General features: G+C 32.3%; 1 protein-coding gene across 20 annotated transcripts in view; it reads left to right on the plus strand.

Annotated features, from left to right (window-relative positions):
• Positions 1–25,721, plus strand: part of LOC132937237 (twitchin) — a 78,733-nt gene extending 53,012 nt beyond the window's left edge. For 19 of the 20 annotated variants that reach the window (XM_061004053.1, XM_061004055.1, XM_061004056.1 and 16 more), the window contains 58 exons: positions 50–426; positions 566–770; positions 923–1,228; positions 1,300–1,435; positions 2,041–2,207; positions 2,710–2,991; positions 3,064–3,247; positions 3,327–3,478; positions 3,550–3,649; positions 3,742–3,905; positions 3,999–4,280; positions 4,375–4,674; positions 4,734–4,915; positions 4,986–5,106; positions 5,194–5,472; positions 5,578–5,683; positions 6,277–6,482; positions 6,565–6,740; positions 6,803–7,090; positions 7,183–7,420; positions 7,487–7,783; positions 7,847–8,041; positions 8,111–8,298; positions 8,367–8,642; positions 8,734–9,009; positions 9,518–9,665; positions 9,742–9,928; positions 10,004–10,119; positions 10,188–10,475; positions 10,572–10,714; positions 10,799–11,852; positions 11,937–12,215; positions 12,280–12,582; positions 12,644–12,946; positions 13,035–13,146; positions 13,221–13,393; positions 13,463–13,632; positions 13,709–13,826; positions 13,896–14,061; positions 14,139–14,299; positions 14,373–14,438; positions 14,518–14,815; positions 14,876–15,217; positions 15,342–15,494; positions 15,558–15,784; positions 15,849–16,139; positions 16,330–16,523; positions 16,606–16,783; positions 18,642–18,695; positions 18,945–19,093; positions 19,434–19,536; positions 19,634–19,776; positions 20,557–20,713; positions 21,561–21,677; positions 21,897–22,094; positions 23,039–23,152; positions 24,178–24,378; positions 24,893–25,721. In XM_061004053.1, coding sequence (XP_060860036.1) covers positions 50–426; positions 566–770; positions 923–1,228; positions 1,300–1,435; positions 2,041–2,207; positions 2,710–2,991; positions 3,064–3,247; positions 3,327–3,478; positions 3,550–3,649; positions 3,742–3,905; positions 3,999–4,280; positions 4,375–4,674; positions 4,734–4,915; positions 4,986–5,106; positions 5,194–5,472; positions 5,578–5,683; positions 6,277–6,482; positions 6,565–6,740; positions 6,803–7,090; positions 7,183–7,420; positions 7,487–7,783; positions 7,847–8,041; positions 8,111–8,298; positions 8,367–8,642; positions 8,734–9,009; positions 9,518–9,665; positions 9,742–9,928; positions 10,004–10,119; positions 10,188–10,475; positions 10,572–10,714; positions 10,799–11,852; positions 11,937–12,215; positions 12,280–12,582; positions 12,644–12,946; positions 13,035–13,146; positions 13,221–13,393; positions 13,463–13,632; positions 13,709–13,826; positions 13,896–14,061; positions 14,139–14,299; positions 14,373–14,438; positions 14,518–14,815; positions 14,876–15,217; positions 15,342–15,494; positions 15,558–15,784; positions 15,849–16,139; positions 16,330–16,523; positions 16,606–16,783; positions 18,642–18,695; positions 18,945–19,093; positions 19,434–19,536; positions 19,634–19,776; positions 20,557–20,713; positions 21,561–21,677; positions 21,897–22,094; positions 23,039–23,152; positions 24,178–24,377 — 12,188 coding nt within the window. In that variant the 3' untranslated portion in view covers position 24,378; positions 24,893–25,721. The remainder of the gene's footprint in view (positions 1–49; positions 427–565; positions 771–922; positions 1,229–1,299; positions 1,436–2,040; positions 2,208–2,709; positions 2,992–3,063; positions 3,248–3,326; positions 3,479–3,549; positions 3,650–3,741; positions 3,906–3,998; positions 4,281–4,374; positions 4,675–4,733; positions 4,916–4,985; positions 5,107–5,193; positions 5,473–5,577; positions 5,684–6,276; positions 6,483–6,564; positions 6,741–6,802; positions 7,091–7,182; positions 7,421–7,486; positions 7,784–7,846; positions 8,042–8,110; positions 8,299–8,366; positions 8,643–8,733; positions 9,010–9,517; positions 9,666–9,741; positions 9,929–10,003; positions 10,120–10,187; positions 10,476–10,571; positions 10,715–10,798; positions 11,853–11,936; positions 12,216–12,279; positions 12,583–12,643; positions 12,947–13,034; positions 13,147–13,220; positions 13,394–13,462; positions 13,633–13,708; positions 13,827–13,895; positions 14,062–14,138; positions 14,300–14,372; positions 14,439–14,517; positions 14,816–14,875; positions 15,218–15,341; positions 15,495–15,557; positions 15,785–15,848; positions 16,140–16,329; positions 16,524–16,605; positions 16,784–18,641; positions 18,696–18,944; positions 19,094–19,433; positions 19,537–19,633; positions 19,777–20,556; positions 20,714–21,560; positions 21,678–21,896; positions 22,095–23,038; positions 23,153–24,177; positions 24,379–24,892) is intronic. The other variant, XM_061004058.1, reaches the window with a different exon arrangement.
• The last annotated feature ends 969 nt before the right edge of the window (positions 25,722–26,690 follow it).

Below are 26,690 nucleotides of genomic sequence, written 5' to 3' on the forward strand. Positions count from 1 at the left end.
ATTATATTTTATAATTTTAAACATATTTTATTGAGTATCAATTTTTTAGATGAGCCAGGTAAACCAGGTAACTTGGAAGTGACAGATTGGGACAAGAATTTCGTAGACTTAAAATGGATACCACCAAAGGAGGATGGCGGATCTCCCATTACAGGATATTTAATTGAGGTCAAGGATAAATCAGGAACATGGGAAAAAGCATTGACAGTACCTGCTGATAAAACAACAGCAACAGTACCAAATCTAGTTGAAGGTGAATCATATGTATTCCAAGTAAAAGCAATAAATGCAGCAGGTCCGGGTGAAGCAAGTGATCCAACTAACACCATTGTAACTAAGCCACGTAATATGGCACCACATATTGATCGTACAAACTTGATTGACATCAAAATAAAAGCTGGACAAACTATTAGTTTTGACATAAAAGTAAGTTGTTTGTTTATAAATATAGTTTTTCTAAGCAAATTAAACTATAAATGAACGCTGTCTTATCCTTAAATCAAATTTGATATATTTATTTTTATATTTAACTAAATGCAATTATAATATGTTTAAATATCCATAGGTAACAGGTGAACCGGTACCAAAAACAAATTGGTTGAAAAATCACAAAGATATACGAGTAGGTGATGGTGTAAAACAAACACACGTTGATTATAATACAAAACTAATTATTCGTATGGCAACAAGAGAAGATTCAGGAACCTATACTTTAACAGCTGAAAATATAAATGGCAAAGACACAGCGTACGCTGAAGTAACCGTTTTAGGTAAACATTTTAAGATATTAAACATTAAAAAAATATCACCAAAACTATAATCTAAATAAAATTCACGCTAAAATTTGTCTTTTATTTGTAAATATTCTAAAATGTAGAAAGTAAATTTTAAAATTCTAATTATATGGGTTTTCTTATTATAGATAAACCAAGTGCACCAGAAGGACCACTTAAAGTGTCCGATGTACATGGTGAAGGATGCAAATTAAGTTGGAAACCACCAGAAGATAACGGAGGTCAACCAATCGAAAATTATATCATAGAAAAGTTAGACGAAGCTTTGGGTCGCTGGGTACCTGCTGGAGAAACTGATGGTCCGGTTACTAACTTTGATGTTAATGACCTGATACCCGGACATAAATATAAATTCAGAGTAAAGGCAGTAAATAAGCAAGGCAAATCAGACCCACTAACAGCTAACCAAAGCATTGAAGCTAAGAATCCATTTGGTAATTTCTTGATGACTTAGTTAAATTAGCTAAATATTATAATTTTAATCCATTTTTTTTATTTATTTTAGATACTCCCAGTAGACCATCCAATCCAATTATTAAAGATTTTGACAGCGATTTCGTTGAACTTGGTTGGGATAGACCCAAGATTGACGGGGGATCACCAATAACTGGATATATAATTGAAAAAAAAGATAAATTCAGGTAAAATATTTCTAAGCATTTCTTTGAAGTGAAAATATTAAAATAATTTTAATACAATATAAATAAGATTAAAATAATGTAAGTATATTTCTTATCAACATAAATCATAAGTATAATTATTATTAAAATATTAATGTATCTATGAATGTTATATAAGTACAATTCTTGAAATTTTTTTGAGAATAATAATGAATTCCCAATCAACAACCAATTTAATAAAATATGAAATTATCATAATAACAATACTAAATTAAACTTACTTTTCTATGAATAAAAATATAAATCAGCTACCTTAATAATATTTCAGTGTAATCATATTACATTTTTAATTGATCAATTTTAGTTACTTATAACATTATTGTAATTTTATTTGAAAGTTAATAATAATTAAATTTTTCATAAACTTTTTTATTTATTTTATAATCAATAAATATAATAATTAATATACATAAAAAACACTAGGTATTTCATAATTTTAAAACAAATTGTCGTTATTTAGATTTTGTCATAAATAATATATAGGTATACGTGTATATTGTAGATATCTTACAATGTATCAAATGTTACAAGCAATTCTATTTTTTGAATATAATGTTTTTTTACAGTCCAACATGGGTTAAGGCTGCTGAAGTAGTTGGAGATGTAAACAGTGGAACTGTTCCCGGTTTAACTGAAGGTAATCAGTATGAGTTTAGAGTGCGCGCAGTAAATAAAGCTGGACCAGGTGAAGCAAGTGAACCAACATTACCTCACCTTGCTAGACTCAAAAAGTGTAAGTGACATATGATATTACAAAATTATGCATACTTTAATCCTCATAATGTATATTACTAACCACTGTGTGACGGGGAGTTATAAGACCATTCCCTCGGGGGTTTTTACACCTTTAGCCATATGTCGCGAGGGCGGCTCCTTCACGCCTTTGGGTGACGCGGAAACATCCCTCCGACGGGTTACGTCAGGGCGCCCTGGCGCCCGGCTGCTCTCGTTCGAGATAGATCGGTGGGTTTCGTATAACCGCGTCGGCCGGACGCCCGCCACAAAGCTCGATGGGCACTGATACCGTTTGGGCGTTAGCTAAGTCGGGTTTTCAGTAGGGCTTTCCCATCGACCCGCGTAATGAGATTTAAGGATCCGTTATCCAGAGTACTCACAACGACTCTTTTCCCACTAGCATCGGCATCGGGACAGTTGTTTACGCTGCCGCGGTGCGACCTTTTACCTCATAATGTATATATAAAATATTTTGTATTTATTAAACAAATTTATTTCAGTGGCCCCACATATTGATAGGAACACTCTCTCAGACATCAAAGTTCGGGCTGGAAACATGTTTGAATTTGATGTTAAAGTGTCTGGAGAACCTCCTCCAACTAAAGAATGGTCTCTTAGAGGAGATGTGCTAATAAAAACTGAGAGCATTAATATAATAAATCAAGATCACTCGACAAAACTGAAAGTTATTGATGCCAAGCGTTCTGATGACGGAATTTATTACTTGGTAGCAAAAAATATTCATGGAATGGACAAAGCTGCAGTCAAAGTTACAGTTATAGGTACTTTATAATTGTTATATGTTTTAAATTTTATAACATTGATTAAATTTATAATATGTTTAAATGTTATAGATGTACCACAACCACCTGAGGGGCCTTTACATCCAACTGATGTAACAAAAAGTTCATGTGTGTTAAAATGGAATCCACCAAAAGATGATGGTGGATCAGAAGTCACACACTACATAGTTGAAAAAATGGATACTGATACATTAAGATGGGTTCCAGTTGGTGACGCTGCTGGTACAACAATGAGGTATAGTTTCATTTATAATATTTAACATTGTGTTATATCAACATAAAAACATGTTTGTCTTCATTGCCTATTTTTTTAGGATTGATCATTTGATCGAAGGTCACAACTATAACTTCAGAGTTAAAGCTGTGAACAAAATCGGTGAGTCTTTGCCGTTAACTACATTTGATAGTATAACAGCCAAAGACCCGTACGGAAAGCCAGATAAACCAGGCACACCTCAAGCAACTGGTAAAACTAGAAATATTTTGTTTACAATATTAATATAATACTACTAATTAAATACATTTAATAAAATATAGATTGGGGAAGAAACTTTGTTGATCTCCAATGGACTCCACCAAAGAAGGATGGTGGGTCTGAAATATTATCTTACGTTATCGAAAAACGAGAAAAATATGGGTAAATATAGTTTTGCACGTGTGCACTGAAAATTAATGTGTATTAATTTTTTTTGTTCATAAATATTTGAAATTTATTTTGTTTAAATTTAGTCCTTGGGAGAAAGCTGCGACAGTAAATGGAAATAAAACCAAGGCTTCAGTCCCGGATCTTACTGAAGGCCATGAATATGAATTCCGAGTTATAGCTGTAAATAAAGGTGGCCCAGGAGACCCCAGTGATGCATCTGAAGTAATAACATGTAAACCGAAATTCCGTAAGTAATTTGTTTTTATTCTTAATAGATATAGGCAATATTCAATTCATTCATATTTTCTTAACTATAATCTTAATATTTTCTTGATTTTAGTTGAACCAGTAATAGATACTACATTCTTGCCTGATCTGATTGTACGTGCTGGTAATAAGATAAATTACACTGTTCCAATTGAGGCAGCTCCTAGACCAACAGTGAAATGGAGTGTTAATGAATCACCAATTGATAGTGGATCTAGAGTGGATATACAAATTTATAACAGTCAAGTTATATTTGAAATACCATTTTCAGTACGGAATGACACTGGCCGTTACACACTAACATTAGAAAATAACTTGGGAAAATGTTCAGCTTCTGCCCATGTTACCGTATTAGGTAAAATAAATATAGCTTTTCAGTATATACAAACCTTTTTTATACTTATTTACGATTTTTGTAATAATCCACTTATGTGTATTTATTTGTGTAGATCGTCCATCACCTCCTGAAGGTCCATTAGACGTTTCTAATGTCAGAAAAGATGGATGTCGATTAACATGGAAAATACCTCTTGACGACGGTGGTGCTCCAATTTTACATTACGTTATTGAAAAAATGGACATTTCCAGAGGAACGTGGTCCGATGCTGGAATGACAACATCATTATATCATGATGTTATACGATTGATTCACAAACGCGAATATTTGTTTAGAGTCAAAGCTGTAAACAGTATTGGTGAATCAGACGTTTTGGAAACTGATAAATCGATAATAGCTAGAAACGAATTCGGTATGGTACATAAATATAATTTTCTACGATCATGTTTTAATGAAAATGTATTGATACAGATGAACCTGATGCACCCGAGAAACCAGTGGTTACGGATTGGGATGAAAACTTTGTTGAGCTACAATGGGAGCAACCAAAAACCGATGGTGGATCACCAGTCACTGAATTCTCAATACAAAAGAAAGAAAGAGGAAGCCCGTATTGGGTAAATGCCGTAACGGTGCCAGGCAAAGAAACTAAGGTAAGAAGTCAAAAATTCAAAAATAAAATTGTATATGAATATATATCTTAACGAAATTTTGGAATTTTAGGCAATCATTCCAGATTTAACCAAAGGACAGGAATATGAATTTAGAGTTATTGCAACTAATAAAGCTGGACCTAGTCCTCCTAGTGATCCTTCAGATCCAATTGTCGTGAATAACAGATATTGTAAGATACTCTATGAAATAGTTCAATAAAAAAAAAAAAAAACATAAATTGAATAATAAATATATTTATGCATGTTTATTTTTTTAGTGAAACCAAAAATAAAGACTCCATTAAAAGACATTTTCATAAGAGCTGGAACAGTTCTACACGTAGATATAGATTTTATTGGGGAACCACCACCAGAAGTAACATGGACGGTAAATGGATCAGAACTTAAACCAGATAACAGAACAACTATAACTTCTATTGGATACCACACAATCATGAACAGAGTAAATTCAAAACGAGTGGACTCTGGAACGTATAATTTAATGCTCAAAAACAGTTCTGGAACTGACGAAGGATCGTTTAATGTTACCGTATTAGGTATGAAAATGATATTTTTCTATAATATAATAATGTTATGTTAATTTGATTTTCATATATTTTCTGGTATTCTAATTCTGATTTAATTAAATTTAACAATTGCAGACAGACCTGGGCCACCAGATGGACCACTTACATACGAAGATATTACTGCCGGTTCGGTAACGCTATCTTGGAAAGCACCAAAAGATAACGGTGGAAGTGAAATTACGTAAGTTCAGAAATCAAATTATTTATACCATAGATCTAAAAACTAATGGACTGCGCCGGGTCCGTATAGTGAGGATATAGCGGGTTGTTGCCCTAAGCGGAGGCTAATTTTTTTTAAATGTTCAGTGTCTTAACTTTTCACTTATTTTCTACAGTTAATATTATACTTTTAGATTTTAGATTCTGAGTGTAGGGATAAATGTATTTTTTTACATTGAGATGTGTTTTTTTTTGTCTGTCATCAACATTTGAGGTAGTAAGAATGCTCTGATTATTGACATCAGAATCTTTTCAAATAGAAAAGTGAATCTAGTTGAATAAACATTTTTAAATACAATTGCGTCTATCGTTCTTTTTTTAGGCAATTATTACGGTAAAAAAATATAGTATATACCTAATGATCATCATCATCCATGATGTTTTCTCTTATCTTCTTTTCCTCTTGCTCTATTCTGTTCTTAAGCATTGATATAGTAGGACGGAGTGAAAATTAGCTTAGAGGTCAATAATGTGTAATATGTATAGATCGTGTATATATTAGTATATCAATTATCATTATGACTTCCTAAGTTCAATATTCATGTTATTTTTCAGAGCTTATGTTATTGAAAAACGAGATTTAACTCATGGAGGAGGCTGGGTACCAGCAGTAACATATATAAACCCAGCGTTTACTTATGCTACAGTTCCAAGACTTATTGAAGGAACTAGATACGAGTTCCGTGTCCGGGCTGAAAATTTACAAGGATTATCCGAGCCTTTAACTACAGCTGAACCAATAATTGCCAAAAATCAATTCGGTAAGATATATATTATATACATATTTATATATATGTATAAATCATATTTGAATAATTTTTGAAACAATCACATTGTCATTAGATGTTCCTGGAAGGCCGGGTAAACCTGAAGCCATGGAAGTGGACCAAGAGCATATTAAACTAATGTGGACTCCACCTATGAGTAATGGAGGATCACCGATTGTTGGGTACGACATTGAAAGGAGAGAGAGGTCTTCAGCTGGTCGGTGGGCTAAAATTACTAGATCACCAATTAAGGTAAATGGTTTAGAGAAATCAGATTATATAATTCATTAAATTATTATAATATTCCATTTCAGACAACCGAGTATGATGATACTCACGTGCATGAAGGCAAACAGTATGAATATCGTATAAGTGCAGTCAATGCTGCTGGTTCTAGTAAACCTAGTGATGCATCAGAAGTATACACAGCAAAATTAACGAGAGAAAAACCAAAACTACATTTAGATGGCCTAATGGGAGGCCGGATAAAGGTTAGAGCTGGGGAGCCAATCAACATAAGCATACCGATTTCTGGCGCGCCAACTCCTCGCATCGAGTGGGTCATAAACGGCGAAAAGCCTCCAGAAACTAACCGTATACTTGTAAGATAATTTACATTTCAATCGTTCAATTAAAATTATTTTTAAGCACACAATAATGATTAATTTACCATACGTTTATATTCTATTTATAGTCTGTTACTGGAAGTAACTTGACTAAACTACGAGTTGATAATTCTACTCGTAAAGACGCCGGAAAGTACACTATCACCGCATCAAATACATCTGGAAAAGATTCTGCGGATATATACGTATCAGTGGTGAGTTGTCCAAGTGCACCGACGGGACCTTTGCAGTACCCAGGCGCCACACATGATACTGTTACACTTGCTTGGAGACCTCCTGAAGATGACGGAGGAAACGACATAACGGGTATATTGTTATTTGTTAAAATTGTTTAAATATCTTAAATTACGTTCATATAATTTAATGTCGTAGGATATATCATTGAAATGTCCGAGTTTGGAATGGATAGTTGGAAGGTTGTTCCTGGTTTCTGTCCAAACACTACATTTACAGTTAAAGGTCTGAGTGAAGGAAAACGATATGTGTTCAAAGTAAAGGCTGAAAACATGTACGGTGTTTCGGAACCTTTGGAAGGAAGTCCAATTACAGCCAAGAGTCCATTCGATCCACCCGATGCTCCGGGACAACCTGAAGTAACCAATTACAGTCCAAACAGCTGTAGTCTCAGCTGGACTCCACCAATTAACACCGGTGGAAGACCAATCACTGGTAAAATAGCATCCGATATTTATTTGTATTTATTGTACTAAGTTTTTTTTTTAATTTGGTTAGGTTATATTGTTCAGAAGAGAGAAAGGGGCGGTGATTGGGTGAAATGTAATAATTTCCCAACTTCTAATACCAATTTCACTGCTCAAGACCTTAGGGAAGGTAACCGTTATGAGTTCCGCGTACTTGCGGTAAACGAAGCCGGCACAGGTAAACCTAGTAAGCCTAGTAATCCAGTTACGGCTAAAGAACAAAAGAGTAAGTACAAATATATATACGCCTATCGTCATATGTTTTATTTTATTAATGCATTGTTTATCATTGTAGAAGTACCAGAAGCTCCAGAAGCACCAAAACCAGATAGAATTACCAAAGATAGTGTAGTATTATCTTGGAGACCACCAAGGTTTGACGGTGGTGCAAAAATAAAAGAATATGTTTTAGAACAAAAGAAGAAGGGTGAATCCGATTGGTCGGAAGTAATATGCTCAACTATTTATTCTACATTATGCACGGTAACATTAATTTTTCATTTATTTCTAAAACAAATACCATGATAAAATGTCCAATTTGAATACAACAGGTTGGAAACTTAAAAGAAGGTGATGAATATCAATGGCGAGTTATGGCTGTAAATGAGGCAGGAAGATCAAAACCCAGTCGACCAAGTGTAAATGTTTTAGTCGAAGAACAACCTAATAAGCCCTGTTTGGATTTGTCCGGTGTAAGGGATATTACAGTGAAAGCTGGTGATGATTTTTCTATTCATATACCATACATTGGATTCCCCTTACCCACAGCCACTTGGTTCAATAATGATCAAATTATAAATGATACAGATCCTAGAGTACATATACAGGTAATATATGTATATAATATAATATTTATAATTTACTACTATACATAATACATAAATGCATTCTAATGATTGAAATTGGTATTGATTCCAGTTGACGAGCAATTCTGTAAGCTTGGTTATTAAAAACTCAAGACGAACAGATGCAGGTCAATACAGATTACAGCTACGAAACCAGTCTGGATTTGATACGGCTACGTTACACGTGAGAGTTTTAGACCGACCTATGCCTCCGGAACACTTTTATGCTGATGAATTAAACGGAGATTCATTGACACTGTTCTGGCATCCACCATTGGATAACGGTGGAGCTCCAGTTACCAACTACATAGTAGAAAAGAAAGAGTTTAACTCAACAACCTGGCAAAAGGTTAATATTATTTTTATTTATAATTTAATAGCAAAATGTAAATTTTCTATGCTACCTTAATTTTTCAAAAACCAAACAAACCAAAAAATAATAATATTTTTAACGTTGTGGTTTAACAGTAGTAATGGAGTCTAAGCATCTTACTTTAAACCTAATTAACTAAAATTGACACAGCGCTCACCTCTAGTTGGCTTTTTCTGAGGATTTAGAGCGAGAATAAATGGATGGTCTAAAATAATGCACCAAAAAATAAAGAAAAAATAACGAATTATGTGGGATTTTAACCGATGACCCAACGCGTCTTATATTTTCATACCATCTTCTGTTTTGCTTTAGGAGAAAATTTACTGTGTTATAATTAAAATTCTCTTAATAACCATATTATAATGACATTTATTTTTAATTTAATAATCAAAAATTGTGTATATATTATTTTATTATTTAAATATTGAATATAACTTAGTTATCATTTAGGATTTTTATTTCAACCTTTTGTACTTATTTTCAGGTCAGCAACTATGTTGCCTCACAGCAATGTAAAGCTCGTAATCTTATTGTTGGAAAAACATACCAGTTCCGTGTTATGGCTGAAAATAAATATGGTGTATCTGACCCGGCTATTACCGTTGATCCAATTACTGCAAGACATCCATTTGGTATTTTCAATTTATTTACATTATATTTATACACAATATAAGTAGATAATATATTTAATGGTGTATATTATTACAGACGTACCTGGCGCACCAGGAATTCCAAAGGGTGTGGACACATCAGAAGACTCAATTACAATTACTTGGACCAAGCCTAGAAACGATGGTGGATCACCAATCACTGGCTACATGATAGAAAAACGATTGATAAGTGAAGACAAGTGGACAAAAGCATCGCATGCCATAATAATCGATACTACATTTAGGTAGAAGAGAAACCAAATGTTTTACTTAAAATGAAAAATATCATGGTTACGATATGTTTTAATTTTAATTTTTAGAATTCATAATTTGATTGAAAATCATGAGTACGAGTTTAGGGTTTCTGCATTAAACGCAGCTGGACAAGGTCCATGGAGTTCTTCTTCTGATGCCATTAGGTGTTGTGCACCTGCATGTAAATATTTATTTTAATACTTTAACAATCAATACACATACAGTCATTAACGTGGATTCGTATCGTAGGTGCACCAAAAATAACGAGCGATCTAAGTATAAGGGACATGACTGTGATTGCTGGTGAAGAATTCACTATTACAGTTCCATTCACTGGAAGTCCTATACCAAAACCTGTATGGAGCATAAACGGAGAAGAAGTTATACCTGATTCGAGAATTAAATTTGAGACATCAGCAAATGAAACAGTGTTTAAAAATAAATGTGCGAAACGCAAAACTGATACTGGAAGTTACACCATTCACTTAGTCAACAATATTGGTGCTGATTCTGCATCTTGTAAAGTTCTTGTTGTTGGTGAGTTTTTAAACAGCAACACTTGTAATTTATTCATTTATTAAAATTATAAAATATTTATTATAATTAACATAACGTAAATTATCTTATTTAAAGACAAACCATTACCGCCACATGGACCATTGGAAGTTACAGATTTAACTCCAGAATCCTGTTTATTATCTTGGAAGCCACCTTTAGATGATGGTGGTTCACCAATCACAAACTACATCATTGAAAAATATGAAATATCAAGTGGTGTATGTATTTTTAATACCTACCTTCTATAATAGTACATATATTTATATTTAATTAATTGAATTGAATTAATTTTTTTACTGTAGTTGTGGTCAAAACTAAGTAGTTTTGTTCGTCCATGTCATTATGATGTCATTGGCTTGGAACCAAACAAAAAATATAATTTCCGTGTCCGAGCTGAAAATCAATATGGACTATCAGAACCAATTGAAATGGATTCTATTATTACAGCCAAATTCCCATTCACGGTACCCGATCCACCAGGTCACCCGCAAATTTTAGAATGGGACGAAATAAAAGCAACATTATTATGGGAAAGACCCGTACACGATGGAGGAGCGAAAATTCAAGGATACAAAGTCGAGTTCAAAGATATTACCGAAGGCGGAAATTGGCGTACAGCCAATGATTACGTTGTAAAAGAACCACTTTACGTCATTCATAATCTGTTGAATGAACATGATTATGAATTCCGTGTACTTGCTAAGAACGCTGCCGGCTTCAGTAAACCATCTACTCCTACACCTAACTTCCGATTGAAAGGCAAAGCTAAGCCTCCGTCGAAACCAGGTACTCCGACGGTACTTAAAGTGGGTAGGACATATGCTGATTTGAAATGGGAACCACCAATATCTGATGGTGGTAGCAAAATAACCGGATACTCTATAGAAAAGAGGCAAGTAGGAAATGCGGTCTGGGTGAAGTGCAATGATTACTCTGTATTCGACTGTAAATTCACTGCTATGAATTTGATTGAGGGCGCTGACTATGAGTTTAGAGTGTTCGCTTTAAATATAGTTGGTAAAAGTGAACCTAGCACGTGTACCACACCAGTTAAAATATGCGAGTTTGAAGGGGGAGAAAAACCCGAATTTATTGTACCACTCACCAATAAAGTCGTTCAATTTGGCAAAACGATCACGTTACGTTGTGAAGCTATTGGCAAACCTATGCCAAATGCTAAATGGCTAAAGAATGGACGTGAAATTATTTCGGGTGGACGATACAAATGCGAGTCTGCCAACGGAGTTTTCCAATTACATTTCCCTGAAGTATCAGAAATCGATGATGGTGATTATACTTGCGAGTCATATAATCCTGTTGGATTCGTTACAACATCATCACGAGTTAAAATTGGACGTAAGTACAAAAATATATTTTAAAATTGTCTGCTTATTTATTGATATATCATAAACACCTATTGTATTTATGATCAATATTTAGATCCACCCAAAATTGAACGCATGCCAAACTCAATCAACGTTCCTGAAGGAGAAAATAGTAAAATTAAAATATTCTACAGTGGCGATCCATTAGAAGACATTGTTTTAGAGAAAAATGGAACGCCGATTCCCCAAAGTGATCACTTTAAATTCACTATATTTGACGATTATGTAATCATATTTTTGAAAGAAGCAAAGAAGAACGATGCTTCCGATTACACAGTGACTCTTAGGAATCCCAGTGGAAATACATCTGGATCCTTTACCATAAATATATCTGGTAATAATACAAAATCTAATAAAAAAAAATAAAAAAAATACTCAATTTACTAATTTAAACACAGGCTATCCTGGACCACCAATCGGACCTTTGGGAGTTTCAGAAATAACCAAACATACATGTTCACTTTCGTGGAATCCACCTAAATACGACGGAGGTCTTAAAATTACTCATTATATTGTTGAGCGCAGAGATATTACCTCAAACCATTGGATATGTATTTCTACCACGTGCAAGGATACACATTTCCTTGTACAAGGACTAACTGAAGGAAACGAATACGTTTTTAGAATTATTGCTGTTAATGACAATGGACTTAGTCCTCCGTTAGAAGGAGTTAATCCAATTAAAGCTAAATCACCTTATGGTAAGATAAAATATATTTTTAAACATTTTAGAAATACTAAACGATGTTTAATCATATACAGATAAACCCTCACCACCTGGAATTCCCACTGTAACTGAGATTGGAGGAGACTTTGTGAACCTCAGTTGGGAAAAACCAATCGATGATGGTGGCTCAAGAATTCAAGGATATTTGATTGACAAACGTGAAATTGACTCAGACACGTGGCAGAGAGTAAATGCCGCCATTTGTGTTACTACACAAATAAACATTTCAAATCTCATTGAAGGACGCCAATATGTGTTCCGAGTTTTTGCACAAAATGAAGCTGGCTTAAGTTTACCTAGCCAAGCATCAAATACAGTCACCATAAAAGATCCATTAAGTAAATACACATACCAATAATCTTTATACGTAATACGTATTATTTTTATGTAAACAGTAAAAAATATAATTTATTTATGTTTTTACAGCTGCTCAACCTCCTGAAATAATCAAACCTCTCGGTAAAGTCCAAGCAATTCAGAACCAAAATGCTCAATTCCAATGCGTTATTACTGGTGTTCCTAAGCCCACAATTACTTGGTTAGTATTTGTTTGTAAATAACTTAATACATTACATAATATTATATTACGGTATAATGTTATACTTAATTTAGGTACAAGGGAGCTCGGGAAATCACACCGAGTGCCAGACATCATATGTTTAATGAAGGAGACTCGCACACCCTTATTATAAATGGAGTATACGGTGCAGATTCAGACGAATATGTATGTAGAGCTAGCAATAAGGGTGGAATTAAGTCAACTAGAGGAGAACTTTTAATAATGAGTATGTTCTAATTCGTTTATATTTATATTTTTTTTCTTTATAAAATTATGTTAAATTTAATTTATTTAGCACCTCCAAAATTGAACGTGCCACCTCGGTTTAGAGATACAGCGTTCTTTGATAAAGGCGAAAATGTTGTTATTAAAATTCCATTCACTGGTTTCCCTAAGCCAAAGATTAAGTGGTACCGTGAAAATGAAGTAATCGAGTCTGGAAGTCATTTCGCTGTAGAAGTTTCTGTAAGATTTGTTTACCAAATTGTAATCAAACTTATAACGAAGATCTCATATTGAACAAAAATATTTTATTTTACAGGAAAGACATGCTGTTCTAACAATAAGAGATGTTAGTAAGTACGATAGTTCTCCATACAGAGTTCTAGCAGAAAACGATTTGGGAGTGGATAGCGCAATTATCAAAATTCAAATTAGTGGTAAGAATACAAAGCTCTTATCAATCTATAATTTCTGCAACTAAATTACAATTTTTTTCATAATCAAAGATCATCCCGATCCACCGTTCAGCTTATCAATTGAAGATATTGGTCAAGATTCACTCATTCTGAACTGGAATGCACCTACATGGGATGGTGGGTCTAATATTACCAACTATCTTATTGAAAAGAGAGAAATACCTATGAGCAGTTGGATTCGTGTTGGGAATACTCGGTAATTAATTTGAATAACATCCATAGGAATATTATTTTATAGTAAAATATAACCAATTTAATTCCTTCTTTTTAAAGATTTACTTCAACAGCAGTAACTGGCCTTAGTCCAGGACATGAATACGAGTTTAGAGTATACGCTGAAAATGTGTATGGTAGAAGTAAACCAAGTGAAGTATCACCTGTTGTTAAGACAAAGGAGTTGTTGAAAAAACCACCAAAGACTAAACGTTACGAAGGTAAAAATATTTCTATTTTTCAATAATTTAAAAAAATTCAAATTATTTTTAACCCGGTATATAAATTATATAGTTGATGAAACTGGCAAAAAAATAAGAGGAAAAGCAGATGGTAATATTAAAGATTATGACCATTACGGTAAGCAATAAACAATTAATAAAATAATTTCTTTAATTAAAGCAAAAACCCATAGTAATTTAATAATAATATGTTATAGTTTTCGACATTTATTCAAAATATATACCACAACCGGTAGATATAAAAACACAGTCCGTATATGATTATTACGACATATTAGAAGAAATCGGAACAGGTGCATTTGGAGTAGTACACCGCTGTCGGGAACGTAAAACTGGAAACATTTTTGCTGCCAAATTCATACCAGTTGCACATAATGTCGAAAAGGAATTAATTAAAAAAGAAATTGACATAATGAACCAACTTCATCATCCGAAACTGATCAATTTGCACGACGCTTTCGAAGATGAAGATGAAATGGTTTTAATATTCGAATTGTACTATGCAAATCGTAAAGCTTTAATAAGCATCAACTAACTCATTCAAATATTTTTTAGTTTATCCGGAGGAGAACTATTCGAAAGGATCACGTCAGAAGGATATTCAATGTCTGAAGCAGAAGTAATTAACTATATGCGACAGATATGTGAAGCTATTAAACATATGCATGAAAGAAATATCATTCATTTGGATATCAAACCAGAAAATATAATGTGCCAGACAAAGAAGAGTTCAAATGTGAAACTCATCGACTTTGGATTGGCAACTAAGTTGGATCCTAACGAAATCGTTAAAATATCGACGGGAACTGCTGAGTTTGCAGCTCCGGAAATAGTTGAAAGAGAACCAGTTGGTTTCTATACAGACATGTGGGCTGTTGGTGTTCTAGCATATGTCCTGTAAGTTTTTACAAAATATTTTTTCAATGACCAACTAAATCTTATAAATCTATGTTTTCATATTAATGTAATATTTTGTACATGTTTGATTTTTTTTTTCATAATAATTTTCTTTTCGTTATAGTTTGAGTGGGCTGTCACCATTCGCAGGAGAAAACGACGTCGAAACACTTAAAAATGTGAAAGCTTGTGACTGGGACTTCGATGAAGATACATTTAACATAGTTTCAGACGAAGGAAAAGATTTTATCAGACGACTTCTAATTAAAAACAAAGAGTAAGTAAAATATAGTGTAATTTTACCTAGTAAAAATAATTTTGTGTCTTTTCTTTATTTAAGAAAACGAATGACAGCTCATGAATGTTTAATACATCCATGGTTGATGGGAGATCACTCTGATCGTACAGCTGTACTCAACTCGTCCAATTACACGAAAATCCGAGACCAAATTCGCAAGAAATACAGCGACTGGGATTCGTTTGCTCTACCACTTGGAAGAATATCAGAATACAGTGCTCTCAGAAAGCTTATGGTAGAGAAATATAAAATATACGAAAGCTCGTTTGGTAAGTTTTTTAAATGTCTGTTCCGACAATGTATGGAATAAGACTAACGTATCGAAATCTATAGATCGACGACAAGCGGCTCCACGATTCGTCATCAAGCCTCAAAGTGCATTCTGTTATGAAGGACAAAGTGTCAAGTTCTACTGCCGTGTTATTGCTGTAGCACAACCGACATTGTCATGGTTCCACAATAATGAAGAGTTAAGACAAAGTGTTAAATTCATGAAGCGATATGCTGGAGAAGATTACACATTCATCATCAACAGAGCTAAACTTGATGACAGAGGAGAATATATAATAAGAGCGGAAAATACCTATGGCTATAGGGAAGAAGTTGTATTCCTCAACGTACAACGTATGCAAACCATTTAAATAAATAACTTTGGTGTCTAAAAAATGTTCTCCAATTTAACTATTGATTTGTAAATTTTGACATCTGCATAACTATACCTTCTCAAAAATAATATTAATACCCATTGTTGATTTAATATTTATTCTAAACTGACTTTGGCCTACCTATTATATTTTGAATTTATTTTATATAGCTTTGCCAAAAGCAGCGCCGGTATACAGACCTGAAGTCGCACAAGTCAGAAGACGAGAACCGCTCGCCAATACATATTACATTGAAGAGAAGGAGAGTGCGCCAAATTTCACCTTCTTGTTACGACCCCGTGTCATACAAATACATCAAACTTGCAAGTTGCTGTGCTGTTTGAGTGGCACACCAATACCAACTGTATGTACTTATACTTGATTTAATTTCATAAGACCTGTGAGAATCCGTGACTTTATAAATTTGTTTGTTGTATTTGAACTAGATACAATGGTTCAGAGGAACTAAAGAGCTATCTAAACGTGATTACACCATAACCCATACGGATGGTGTGATTACATTGGAAATTATTGACTGCAAGCCTGAAGACTCAGGCAAATATCGCTGTGTCGCCACCAATGTGCATGGCACAGATGAAACCAGCTGCGTAGTGATTGTAGAAGGTAATAAGCACTAACAATTAAGTTATATTAACATTAAATATCTACTGATAATGATTTAAATTAATATTTTTCTTCATTAGGTAAAAATTGGTATTAAAGTAAATTATATTGTTTTGCCAAAAATTATGACAATTCCTTACATCTTAAAATACCAAAACAATAACATTAATAATAATAATTTATTTAAAAAATATATATTTAAGTAAACTGTTCTGCAATAACAATACCAATTCCAGGGATTTCAAATATTTCCATATAATTTATTAAAAGATTTTATACGATCAATAGAATTAGACATTTTAAAGTTTTTAAAATTTTTTTTCTTAGTATAAAGTTTTTAGATATCAGGTTTTGATATCTAAACTAGATATCAAAACCAATTGTAATTGTTATACACAAATAACCATAATATTCTAATTATACAAACTAAATGTCATGAAAAATGTACTAACTATATTTGTTTATAAGTATATAAAATAGTTATGATAATGTAAACTAGAATATGATCCAAGCCTTTTTTTTTAAATGCAATGGATAGGTTTTACGCATGGATGTGTGTCTACCTAAACCGTTGTCCACAACACAAAACTGTGACCTACTAATAAGCATGTAAAGAATAATGTCTGTAATTGTTAAAATGTTACTTTAACGTTTGGAAAAAAAATTCAACATTTAAATAAATAACTATAATAGTACTTTTGTAAAGCTTGTCTAAAAATAATTGAATAGTTTAATTTTATTACTCAAAGATATTTATTTTGTTTTTAAGAAATTGTACTGTATGGTAATTAGTTTAACTGAGATATTATTTATTGTATGTACCTAATTAATATAATATTTATAAACATTTTAAGTAAGAAAAGAGTACCTAGTGATTCTACTTGCACTACAAATAACATATAGTAATACTATTTAATAGTTTAAGCAATTAAAATAATTATTACCTATCAAAGATGATTCGACCTGGCATTATTATTTAACTGCAAGGCCAGTACGGCAGTACTTAACTAATCGTAGTCTTGTAATTTGTTGTTAACGTATCAAATCATTACATAACTATACGATTCCTAATCACAATATATAGGTGCAGTGTATGCCTAGTTAAGTAATTAACGGATAGTAGTACATTGTTTAAAAGTATGTACCTACCTATATGACTTACCAGTTTCCAGCATAACTGTTACGACTATTAGAATAAATAATAAGTCAGTAACATTTAGCGGGAACCTACGTTTTGACTAGGTAGTATTTGCTCGTTGTGTAATTTTTTTTCTTCTTGCCGCTTTACGTAATTTTTCTGCTTCCATTAACCGATGCTCATCCCGAACACTATCAAACTATAGCTGTTTAGGGTTGACGATATTATATTGAAATCGCATACCGGTATTACGGTATTAAAACCGGTAAACCAAAAACCCGTCAATGGCGTTATACTGGTATTACTTCGGTATTGAACGGTACGTCGGTATACTTTGGTATTACGGTATACCGTTCAAGTTGAATTTGAACAGTAATTGGTATACCGATATAAGACGGTACCTATACCAAACAAACCGTCCACCTTACAGTTGTTTGATCTAACCTGCATGTGGGTACCTACTGTGGTAGGTACCTGGAACGAAAGTGTTTTTGGTAAAAGAGAAAGAACCTAACCTAGAAGACACGTACATACAACACGGCGAATCAACTAACACCTATTTAATGTACCAACATACCGCACACCCGTCTTGTGACATTACAGTCACATTCCCATCGATCTTCCGCTTATATCACCATCGCAATATTATCGCATTAACAATACAAACCTATTACGCCGTTCGTCTAATACACTTCTATTTCTGCTGTTCTTTCAATATAGGTATCGAACAAAGCCAAGAGCAGGCAGAGTTATCGCATAATTTACTTCACGCAGGTACAGTATTTTACAGCTTAATCAGTATATTTATATCTATATTATTAATATAATATTATAAGTTATAATGTATAAAATAGTACTTATACCTATATACCTAATAAAATGATTGTGATGTACTGATATCGGTGATAAATATTATGAACACGACGTGCGGACAACACTCGGAGTTCGGTGGAAGCACTGGCCGAGATTATAACAATGATATTCTACAGTTTTTAATTCTTTTTTCCCCTCCCGATTGTATAGATCGCAGGTACGTCGATCAGCATCATTTCAGACCCGCACCGACGGTCATCACCAAGCGCACCGCCATCACGTCCAACGTGCACGGAAGCAGTTCGGTGTCTTCAAACCAATCCATCACCACTAACACATCCACGAAGATCAGCGACACGGTAATTAGCTCTCGAGTTTTACGGCCAACATTTGGTTAAAAAACGAATAATGGAAAACTATTAATAATTGTTCTACTAACCGAAATAAAATTATAAGCCGATCGTAATCGTTTGAGAATAAAATATACATTACCTATACGTGTAGTGAAATCGGTTCTACCTATACGCGTTGCCACTTATATTGTTTTGAGTAAAGTCACGAGAGAAGACTTACTATTGATATAAACTACTATTTTAAACTTCACATATTACTCGTCTGCTTTCTTATATAAATGGTTTTTTATATTAATTATTATTACATTTTGACTTTAATATCGTGTATTGTTTTCATTATTTTCAGACCGTTACCTCTACCGACAGGAAGAGCGTTAAGAAATACGGAAATAAACTGAACGCGGTTGGAAGTCCGTCAAGATCCCGTAGTTCCACAAAGGAATTGAGATGTAATTTTTAAATTTTTAGTTGATTCGAATAAGTGAACCGTTTCCTTTACCTAATCTCTCCAATTTCAATTACAATTGTTATTTTTATTATTTTTAGTATCACCGGACGAAGCCATGTGCCCTCCAGACTTTTCTACTCGCTTACTTGATACCTCTGTCAATGACGGACAGTCATTAGAACTTAGTTGTAAAGTAACCGGTGACCCTGAGCCACAAATCACTTGGCTAAAGAATGGAAAGGTAAGTCCAAAATAAAACAATAATAGGTTATCTACTACGGTAGACACTTATAATAAATGTCTAATTCCAGTAGATAATATAATAATATTAATTATATTATTTTATACTGAAAATAATAAAACAATAAGTAAATAAATATTTTACTGGAATGTAAGAGTATAGGTATTATAAAGTCATAATAATTATGGGACTGAGCAAATACAATGTGCGTTTTTTGGAGGTAGGCATATTATTAAAATGTAGATACCTAATTTATTTTTTTCATTTTTGCATTTTAAAATTTTCATTAAATTCTTATATCAGCTTAAATTATTAAAAACCAATTACGGCTTTAAGTGATTTAACGAAAAGAAACAAACTCGAGATAAATTCTATATGATTTATGTTATAATTTGAAAACGATATAATAATATTATGATGACAATATAGAATGAAATATAAATTAATGAAGTATATAAAATATTTATGCTTGTTTTAAAAAGCAATATATTATATACATAATATTATATGAAATAATTAGAAATTAAGAAATGTAATATTATAATTATTTGCTTTTGCTTTTTTAAAGTCTATACCCGATATATTATACATATATCTATAATACATTAATGCAGTATACACTCAAATCGACTAATTGTAAGAATTAATTTTGAAATGTGGAATATTCAATGAGGGAACAAACATAATATTATATCATTTTAATTTTATTTTAAAATAAACTTTCTATGTGAACCAAAATACTATTTTTTTTTAAATACTAAATCTACTGTTATTTTTTAGGCTATCAGTTCGTCCAACGTCTTGGATCTGAAATATAAAAACCGATTGGCCACGTTGAAGATCAATGAAGTATTCCCTGAAGATGCTGGAGAATATATCTGTAAAGCTACCAACTCGTTGGGAACTAAGGAATCAAGTTGCAAACTCACAGTAAAAGGTGCAAAATCGCATATTAATATTAAACACTATTTACATATTCCCACCTGAAGTGTCTGTTGAACGAATGATTACTTTACACTAACTCGAGTTTTCAATAAACCGTGCTGAAAATATGAAATAACTATTATTCGTTTAGATAAAGTACCTACCCTATATACTTGCCAGCTGTCGTCTTGCTCAAAAATAAAATACGTCATCGTATTGTATTGTGCATCTTCACGTTGAATTTTTAAAAAAAAAAAATACTATAAAATTAAAATAGGTAGGTACCAATAATTTTCCTGGTAGTTTGAAAATCGTCCTCGATGAAATCTCCAATGCTACAAAAATTATTTGTATATCCCAAAAATATAATCGAAATATTACATATGTTGCATTAAATTAGTATAAATAGAAAAAATACTAGAATTATTCGTTGGTACCGATTTTTTTGTATTATTTCCAAAATGTATTTGTTGAGAATCGACTGTAAACAAATTATTAGATTATTTTAGCATGTACAAGGTTGTCTAAAGTAAGTAATTAAATACCTGAACTACAAAATAAATCAATAACTTCCTGCTGTTTATAATGATATTATTATTTAGATACAACATGTTTGTGTTTTATCCAATCATTAAGTATATATATGTCAATTTAATAATTTATTTTAATTTGATGCATTCTACAAATATAAAACCATCAAAACAAAATAATATTGCTTATGTTAGTACCCGTAGACTAACACAATGAACGCATTATGCATTCTGTACCGTGATTCACAGAAATAATTAACTGAACACACCTAAAACATAATAATATTATGACAACGATTTTTCACTTCGTTCTTTCGTGGATAATTACAGCTGTAGACGTATCCAAAAACAAAAGCCGAAACGACTCGCCTCCAGTAATTGCCAGCCATCTCACATCGGCTACAGTGACCGACGGCGATGCAGTGACGCTCCAATGCCAAATCATCGGTAAATATGAACACCCACTTGACCTAGCAGTAAAATGATACCAATTTAAATAATTGATTTTGGTGAAATATTTACATACAAAATATTAAACAATTAAGTAACTTTGACTTTATGTCTCCCAATGTACCTACTTTTTCTGTATACTACCTAAATATTTATAATTTAAATATTATTATTATCGCTTACACGTCCGTATATTATATCTGATTTTTGGTACAGGAGCCAATAAATTCGATGTAGTATGGCTACACAACCACAAGGAAATAAAACCCAGTAAAGATTTTGACTATGCCAACGTGGCCAACGTTTACACCTTGAAAATTGCTGAAATTTTCCCTGAAGATTCCGGCACATACACTTGCGAAGCGTTTAACGACGCCGGCGAAGCGTTCAGCAGTTGTTCGATCTTCGTTCTAGGCAAGTACCTTTACCACGTACTACGAAAATAATATTAAAATATCGTTAAATAACGGTGTTACTCTACGAAAGATCATGGCGTGGCAAAAGCACCTAATAGATTATTATTTTACCACTCAATTATGATTGAGATCGTATGGTGAGAAACGATAGTTTCTCTTTCGATACCAAAAACGCTCAGTTTGTATAATACAATATTTTTGCCGTGGATGATATTGGACACATTTTTTACCAATAATAAATTTGTTTTATTATAATTTATAATATTTATTTTAGACTCAAACAATAAATGTGTAACAATTTCGTAATAACATAAGTATGAAAATACAGGCAAACAAATTTGTAAAAACTAGTAACTCTATAACACGTTTATCTACACTACGGTTATCGAAATCACAGCGGCGGTCGTCGTGCAACTGGTTATCAAATATATTGTTATTTCTTCGTAAAACGATTTCCACCTAAAGAAATTTTAAACCCCCATTTACACAGATAATCGATTACACACCTAAAAATAAACGTAAAAAGGCGCACTCGTAATGTACGTTGAGGAAACAACTATCTCGTATACCAAAATATAAATCATAAAAAGCACAGGAAAAAAGTTGAACCACTGATGATTCCATAACATATCTTGACCATCAGTAACCCGGCAGTACTAAACCCCAAATTTCGTTGGCCGTATACTGTAAATGCATCTTTATAAGAAAATAACTGAATTCCTTACTTTTTTGACGTCTGTAATTATTATTTGTCAGTAATATAATACAATATTAGTTAGTATATAACATAAAATATATACTTAGTATTATATTTTATTGTAGTTCCTATGTATATATAAAAATCGAGGGATCTCGTCGATAACCGGTCGCTAACCTGTACCTTTTATGACTTTATATTGCATAGACTAACTTGTGTTTATAATCTATTCATATATATTCTAGGTGCAAAAGAAAAGCCTAAGGGCATGACGTTCCAAAGTTTCCCCAAGTCGGTGACCATACAAGACAAAGAAAGCGTCGAAATAGAATGCGAAATCCTCGGAAAACCGACAAACGGTAAGCGTAAAATACTACACTTGATGACATGTCCAAAGCTGTATAATATTACATTAGCGGTATCCAACTGCTTCGTGAAGGAGGTGCCTGAAAATAAGTCGCACCTGACGACATATGGATGTGGTTTGGTTCGCTTTGAACGAAATCGCATTCATAGCCATAGAGCTTCACGTGGTTGCTATTACAATTGGACCATTAGTTTGACATGCAATTGCTAAGCCTCATAGGCGCAACTAAGCCTTAAGAAAATAATAATTTTGTAGAGAGGAAGTGGAGAAACAACTCACTATTTTTTTAAAAAAAATTAACTACCAGAAACCGATAGGTATCAGGGTATTCTACATCCGGTTATAATGCCTACATCGTAAACACATTTCGTTTAATATTCTACCCTCAAGGCTACAAATGTTAATAATACGATAATGACATCTTATCATGTAAATTATTTTCAGAAAATTATAATTACTTCCTATAAATTAATTTAATATTGCAAGTTTTTTTTTAAAACTGCAAATCCTTTTAAAATGTCCAAATACGCATTACTCCTTTTCTTTCTCTAACATATGGATCCTGTGTTGGTAATAAATCCCATTTTTCTATACATGAGTATAGGACCATATTTTATGTAGTTTAAGTTTTATTTATCTGTACTTACCTATTAAATGATTTATATGTGGACAGTTAGGCTGCCTGTGACTAATTGATGCGAAACCTAATCAAAATTACTATTTACAACCCTCTACAATGACATATTATATTTATTTATCAATAGTTCCAAACTTCCAAGCCAGACACAACCTACCCTAATTATGTATATCAAACTATATCAACTTGTGTAGGTAGCATACTTAACTAGATAACGATATCCATTTATTTTATGACGATGTTTCATGGTGTCTTGAGGACTTATAGCTCACCCCCCTCCCTCCTTCCAACTACGACTATTTTGGATAGACAATTGGTATCGTGTTATTGTCCTGAACGTTAAAGATACTAAATATTTTCGTGTTTATGTAATACTATAGTTACCTGGATTAAAGACAACGTTCCTATTGGCGAGGATTCGAGTATTTACCAATTTATGAAAGTTGACAATAAATACCGAATGAAAATACTTAGAGCCGGTCATGACGACATTGGTCAGTACGTGGTCGAAGCAAAGGATTCCAGTGGCGTACAAGTCGCAGCCGCGTTTTCAGTCAATTTGTCATTCTTATCCGAATAAAGTGAGTGTATCGACAGTCAAGACATTATTAGCCAAACCGAATATTCATACCAATCATTTACCATTTACATTTTCTAAAAGTTTTGAGATCGGGACTACTCCTTTAATTGTTTGTCAGTTAGACTTAAGGTAATATAATGTTATAACATTATTAAGTGTATGGCCCAATGACAGAAAATGGAATAAAATATGTTCAGAAGATATCTATACTTTCTCCATATTTTATACAATAATCCACATTTACATTATACTTATTATATTTTGGTATTAAATCTCAGTACCTATATTTATCTCCGATATTCGATTTTTAAAAGACAAATATATTTATAGTTTTAGTTTGTAGTTTCACTTTTAATAGATTGCGCTAACCTTGTTTGGCCCTTAATTTACCTAAGTATAATCTACCAATATATAAATTAATATAACAACCGATTACGATTTCGTTTACATTTGGATCATGAAATAATATGTAATCGTGTTGCAATTCGTATTAATTAAAACCAATTCATTTTCAGATTTCACATCATAATCAACGATCAAGATAATGAAACTACAGACCGTTGTAAAATAATATACAACAAAAAATAAAATTAAAAATATCAAAAATGTATCGTTTTATCGAAGTTGTAAATTTCCATTATTTATGTACAGCAAATATTATTTTACAATTTTTTTTTTTTTTTATCAAATAATATTAAAAATCATTATTAACATTCACAATATACCTAATGCGTACAACTGCAGACGTGCAATTTTACTCATTTAGGTTTTATTAATTTAATAATATTATAACTATGATAAAATAATATATGATGTATTATCATTTAGTGCCCCAAACGCTATTTATGTAATTTTTGTTTGCATAAAAAAAAATAAATACCACTTGTGTTTAAAAAGTCCCTAATAATTTGTAAATCGTATGTTATCGTTTGTTAAAATATGTACTTTATTGTTCGCGAGGACGTTTGAAATATATCCAAAGAAAAATATATTCGCGGAGGACACAACAATCGTGATAACAATACATTTAGATCATGCGAATATTAGAGAACCGTACTGTTTGTTTTGAAGATATATTTATTTTTTCGAATGCTAAATTGGCAACTCGTACGCTTTCATATAAAATTATTATTACATTATTATCGTTTAAGTATATGTTGTTTATTTTTATCCCATAGATTTGAGCTTTGATAGACACTCATATTATCAGCTATTAACTACCTATTAAATATTACGATGTTATAACATAAGTGTTTTATTTTAGTGTTTAATAATTTATTGTGTTATATTTATTTTAGGTTATAATATTGTTTTAATTAAAAATAACGTGTTTATCAATATCAATCAGGATTTCATTTATTTTTTCTCCAAATAATATAATCACAAATTATGGAACGGGACCCATAAAAATGTGTATTTTATTTGAATTATTTTTATGTCAGATACGGCGAGTAGGTATATAACTAATAGGTTACTATATAGCTTGTCAATTATCAGCTCATCCAAAAACTGCAGTTTTAAAAATATATTTTAAAATATTATATTAATGTATATTTTTATCTTTACGACTATTTAATTATACATATAAGTAATATCATATTCGTATTCGTAAATATAATATTATCTTATACCTACTACTGAAATATGGCAAACACCATTTTAGAACCAAAAAAAAAATAAAATGAGAATCCAAATGACATAGTTTATTTAAACGTTTCAAAAATAAAGTTGATTCTCCGTTTAAATAACGTTAATCCGTTAATATTTTATTATAATGATTAATGGTTGCAGACTCATTATACATTTAACATTTTAAACTGATTATAATAGATTTTATAGATAGAATCCTATACTAATATAACACTATTCAACTGTAATAGTACCTATATAATGGCAGTGCAGGTCAATTATTAATTAAACGGTATTGGAGTAGGTAATGTAGACAAGTCTAAATCGAGAATGGTAGGTAATATTACTCGGAACACAAATTTAAATCTTTGTAGAAGACGCTTATGTATATTGGATAACTTTATTTTTTTATTTTATTGTGGTCCCGTCACATGAGGACTGAACCGTTTGCCTTTGCACACTGCTTGGCCGCCATGCACCATCGTTCATTTAATTAATCAATATCAAATATTTACAACATTGATTGGCCATTTGCCCCAATGAAAGCCTGAACTTGAGCAAACTAGTTACGCAGCTTCAAAACTTTCTATGGTAGAAGTAGGGACGAATATAAGTTCCTACATGAGATCTAGCCGGTTAAAAAAATACATAATATGTACCTATGTTTCTATGCGGCGGAAAAAT

Source organism: Metopolophium dirhodum, chromosome 1 (genome assembly GCF_019925205.1).
Source record: "Metopolophium dirhodum isolate CAU chromosome 1, ASM1992520v1, whole genome shotgun sequence".
Classification (NCBI taxonomy): Eukaryota; Metazoa; Arthropoda; class Insecta; order Hemiptera; family Aphididae; genus Metopolophium; species Metopolophium dirhodum.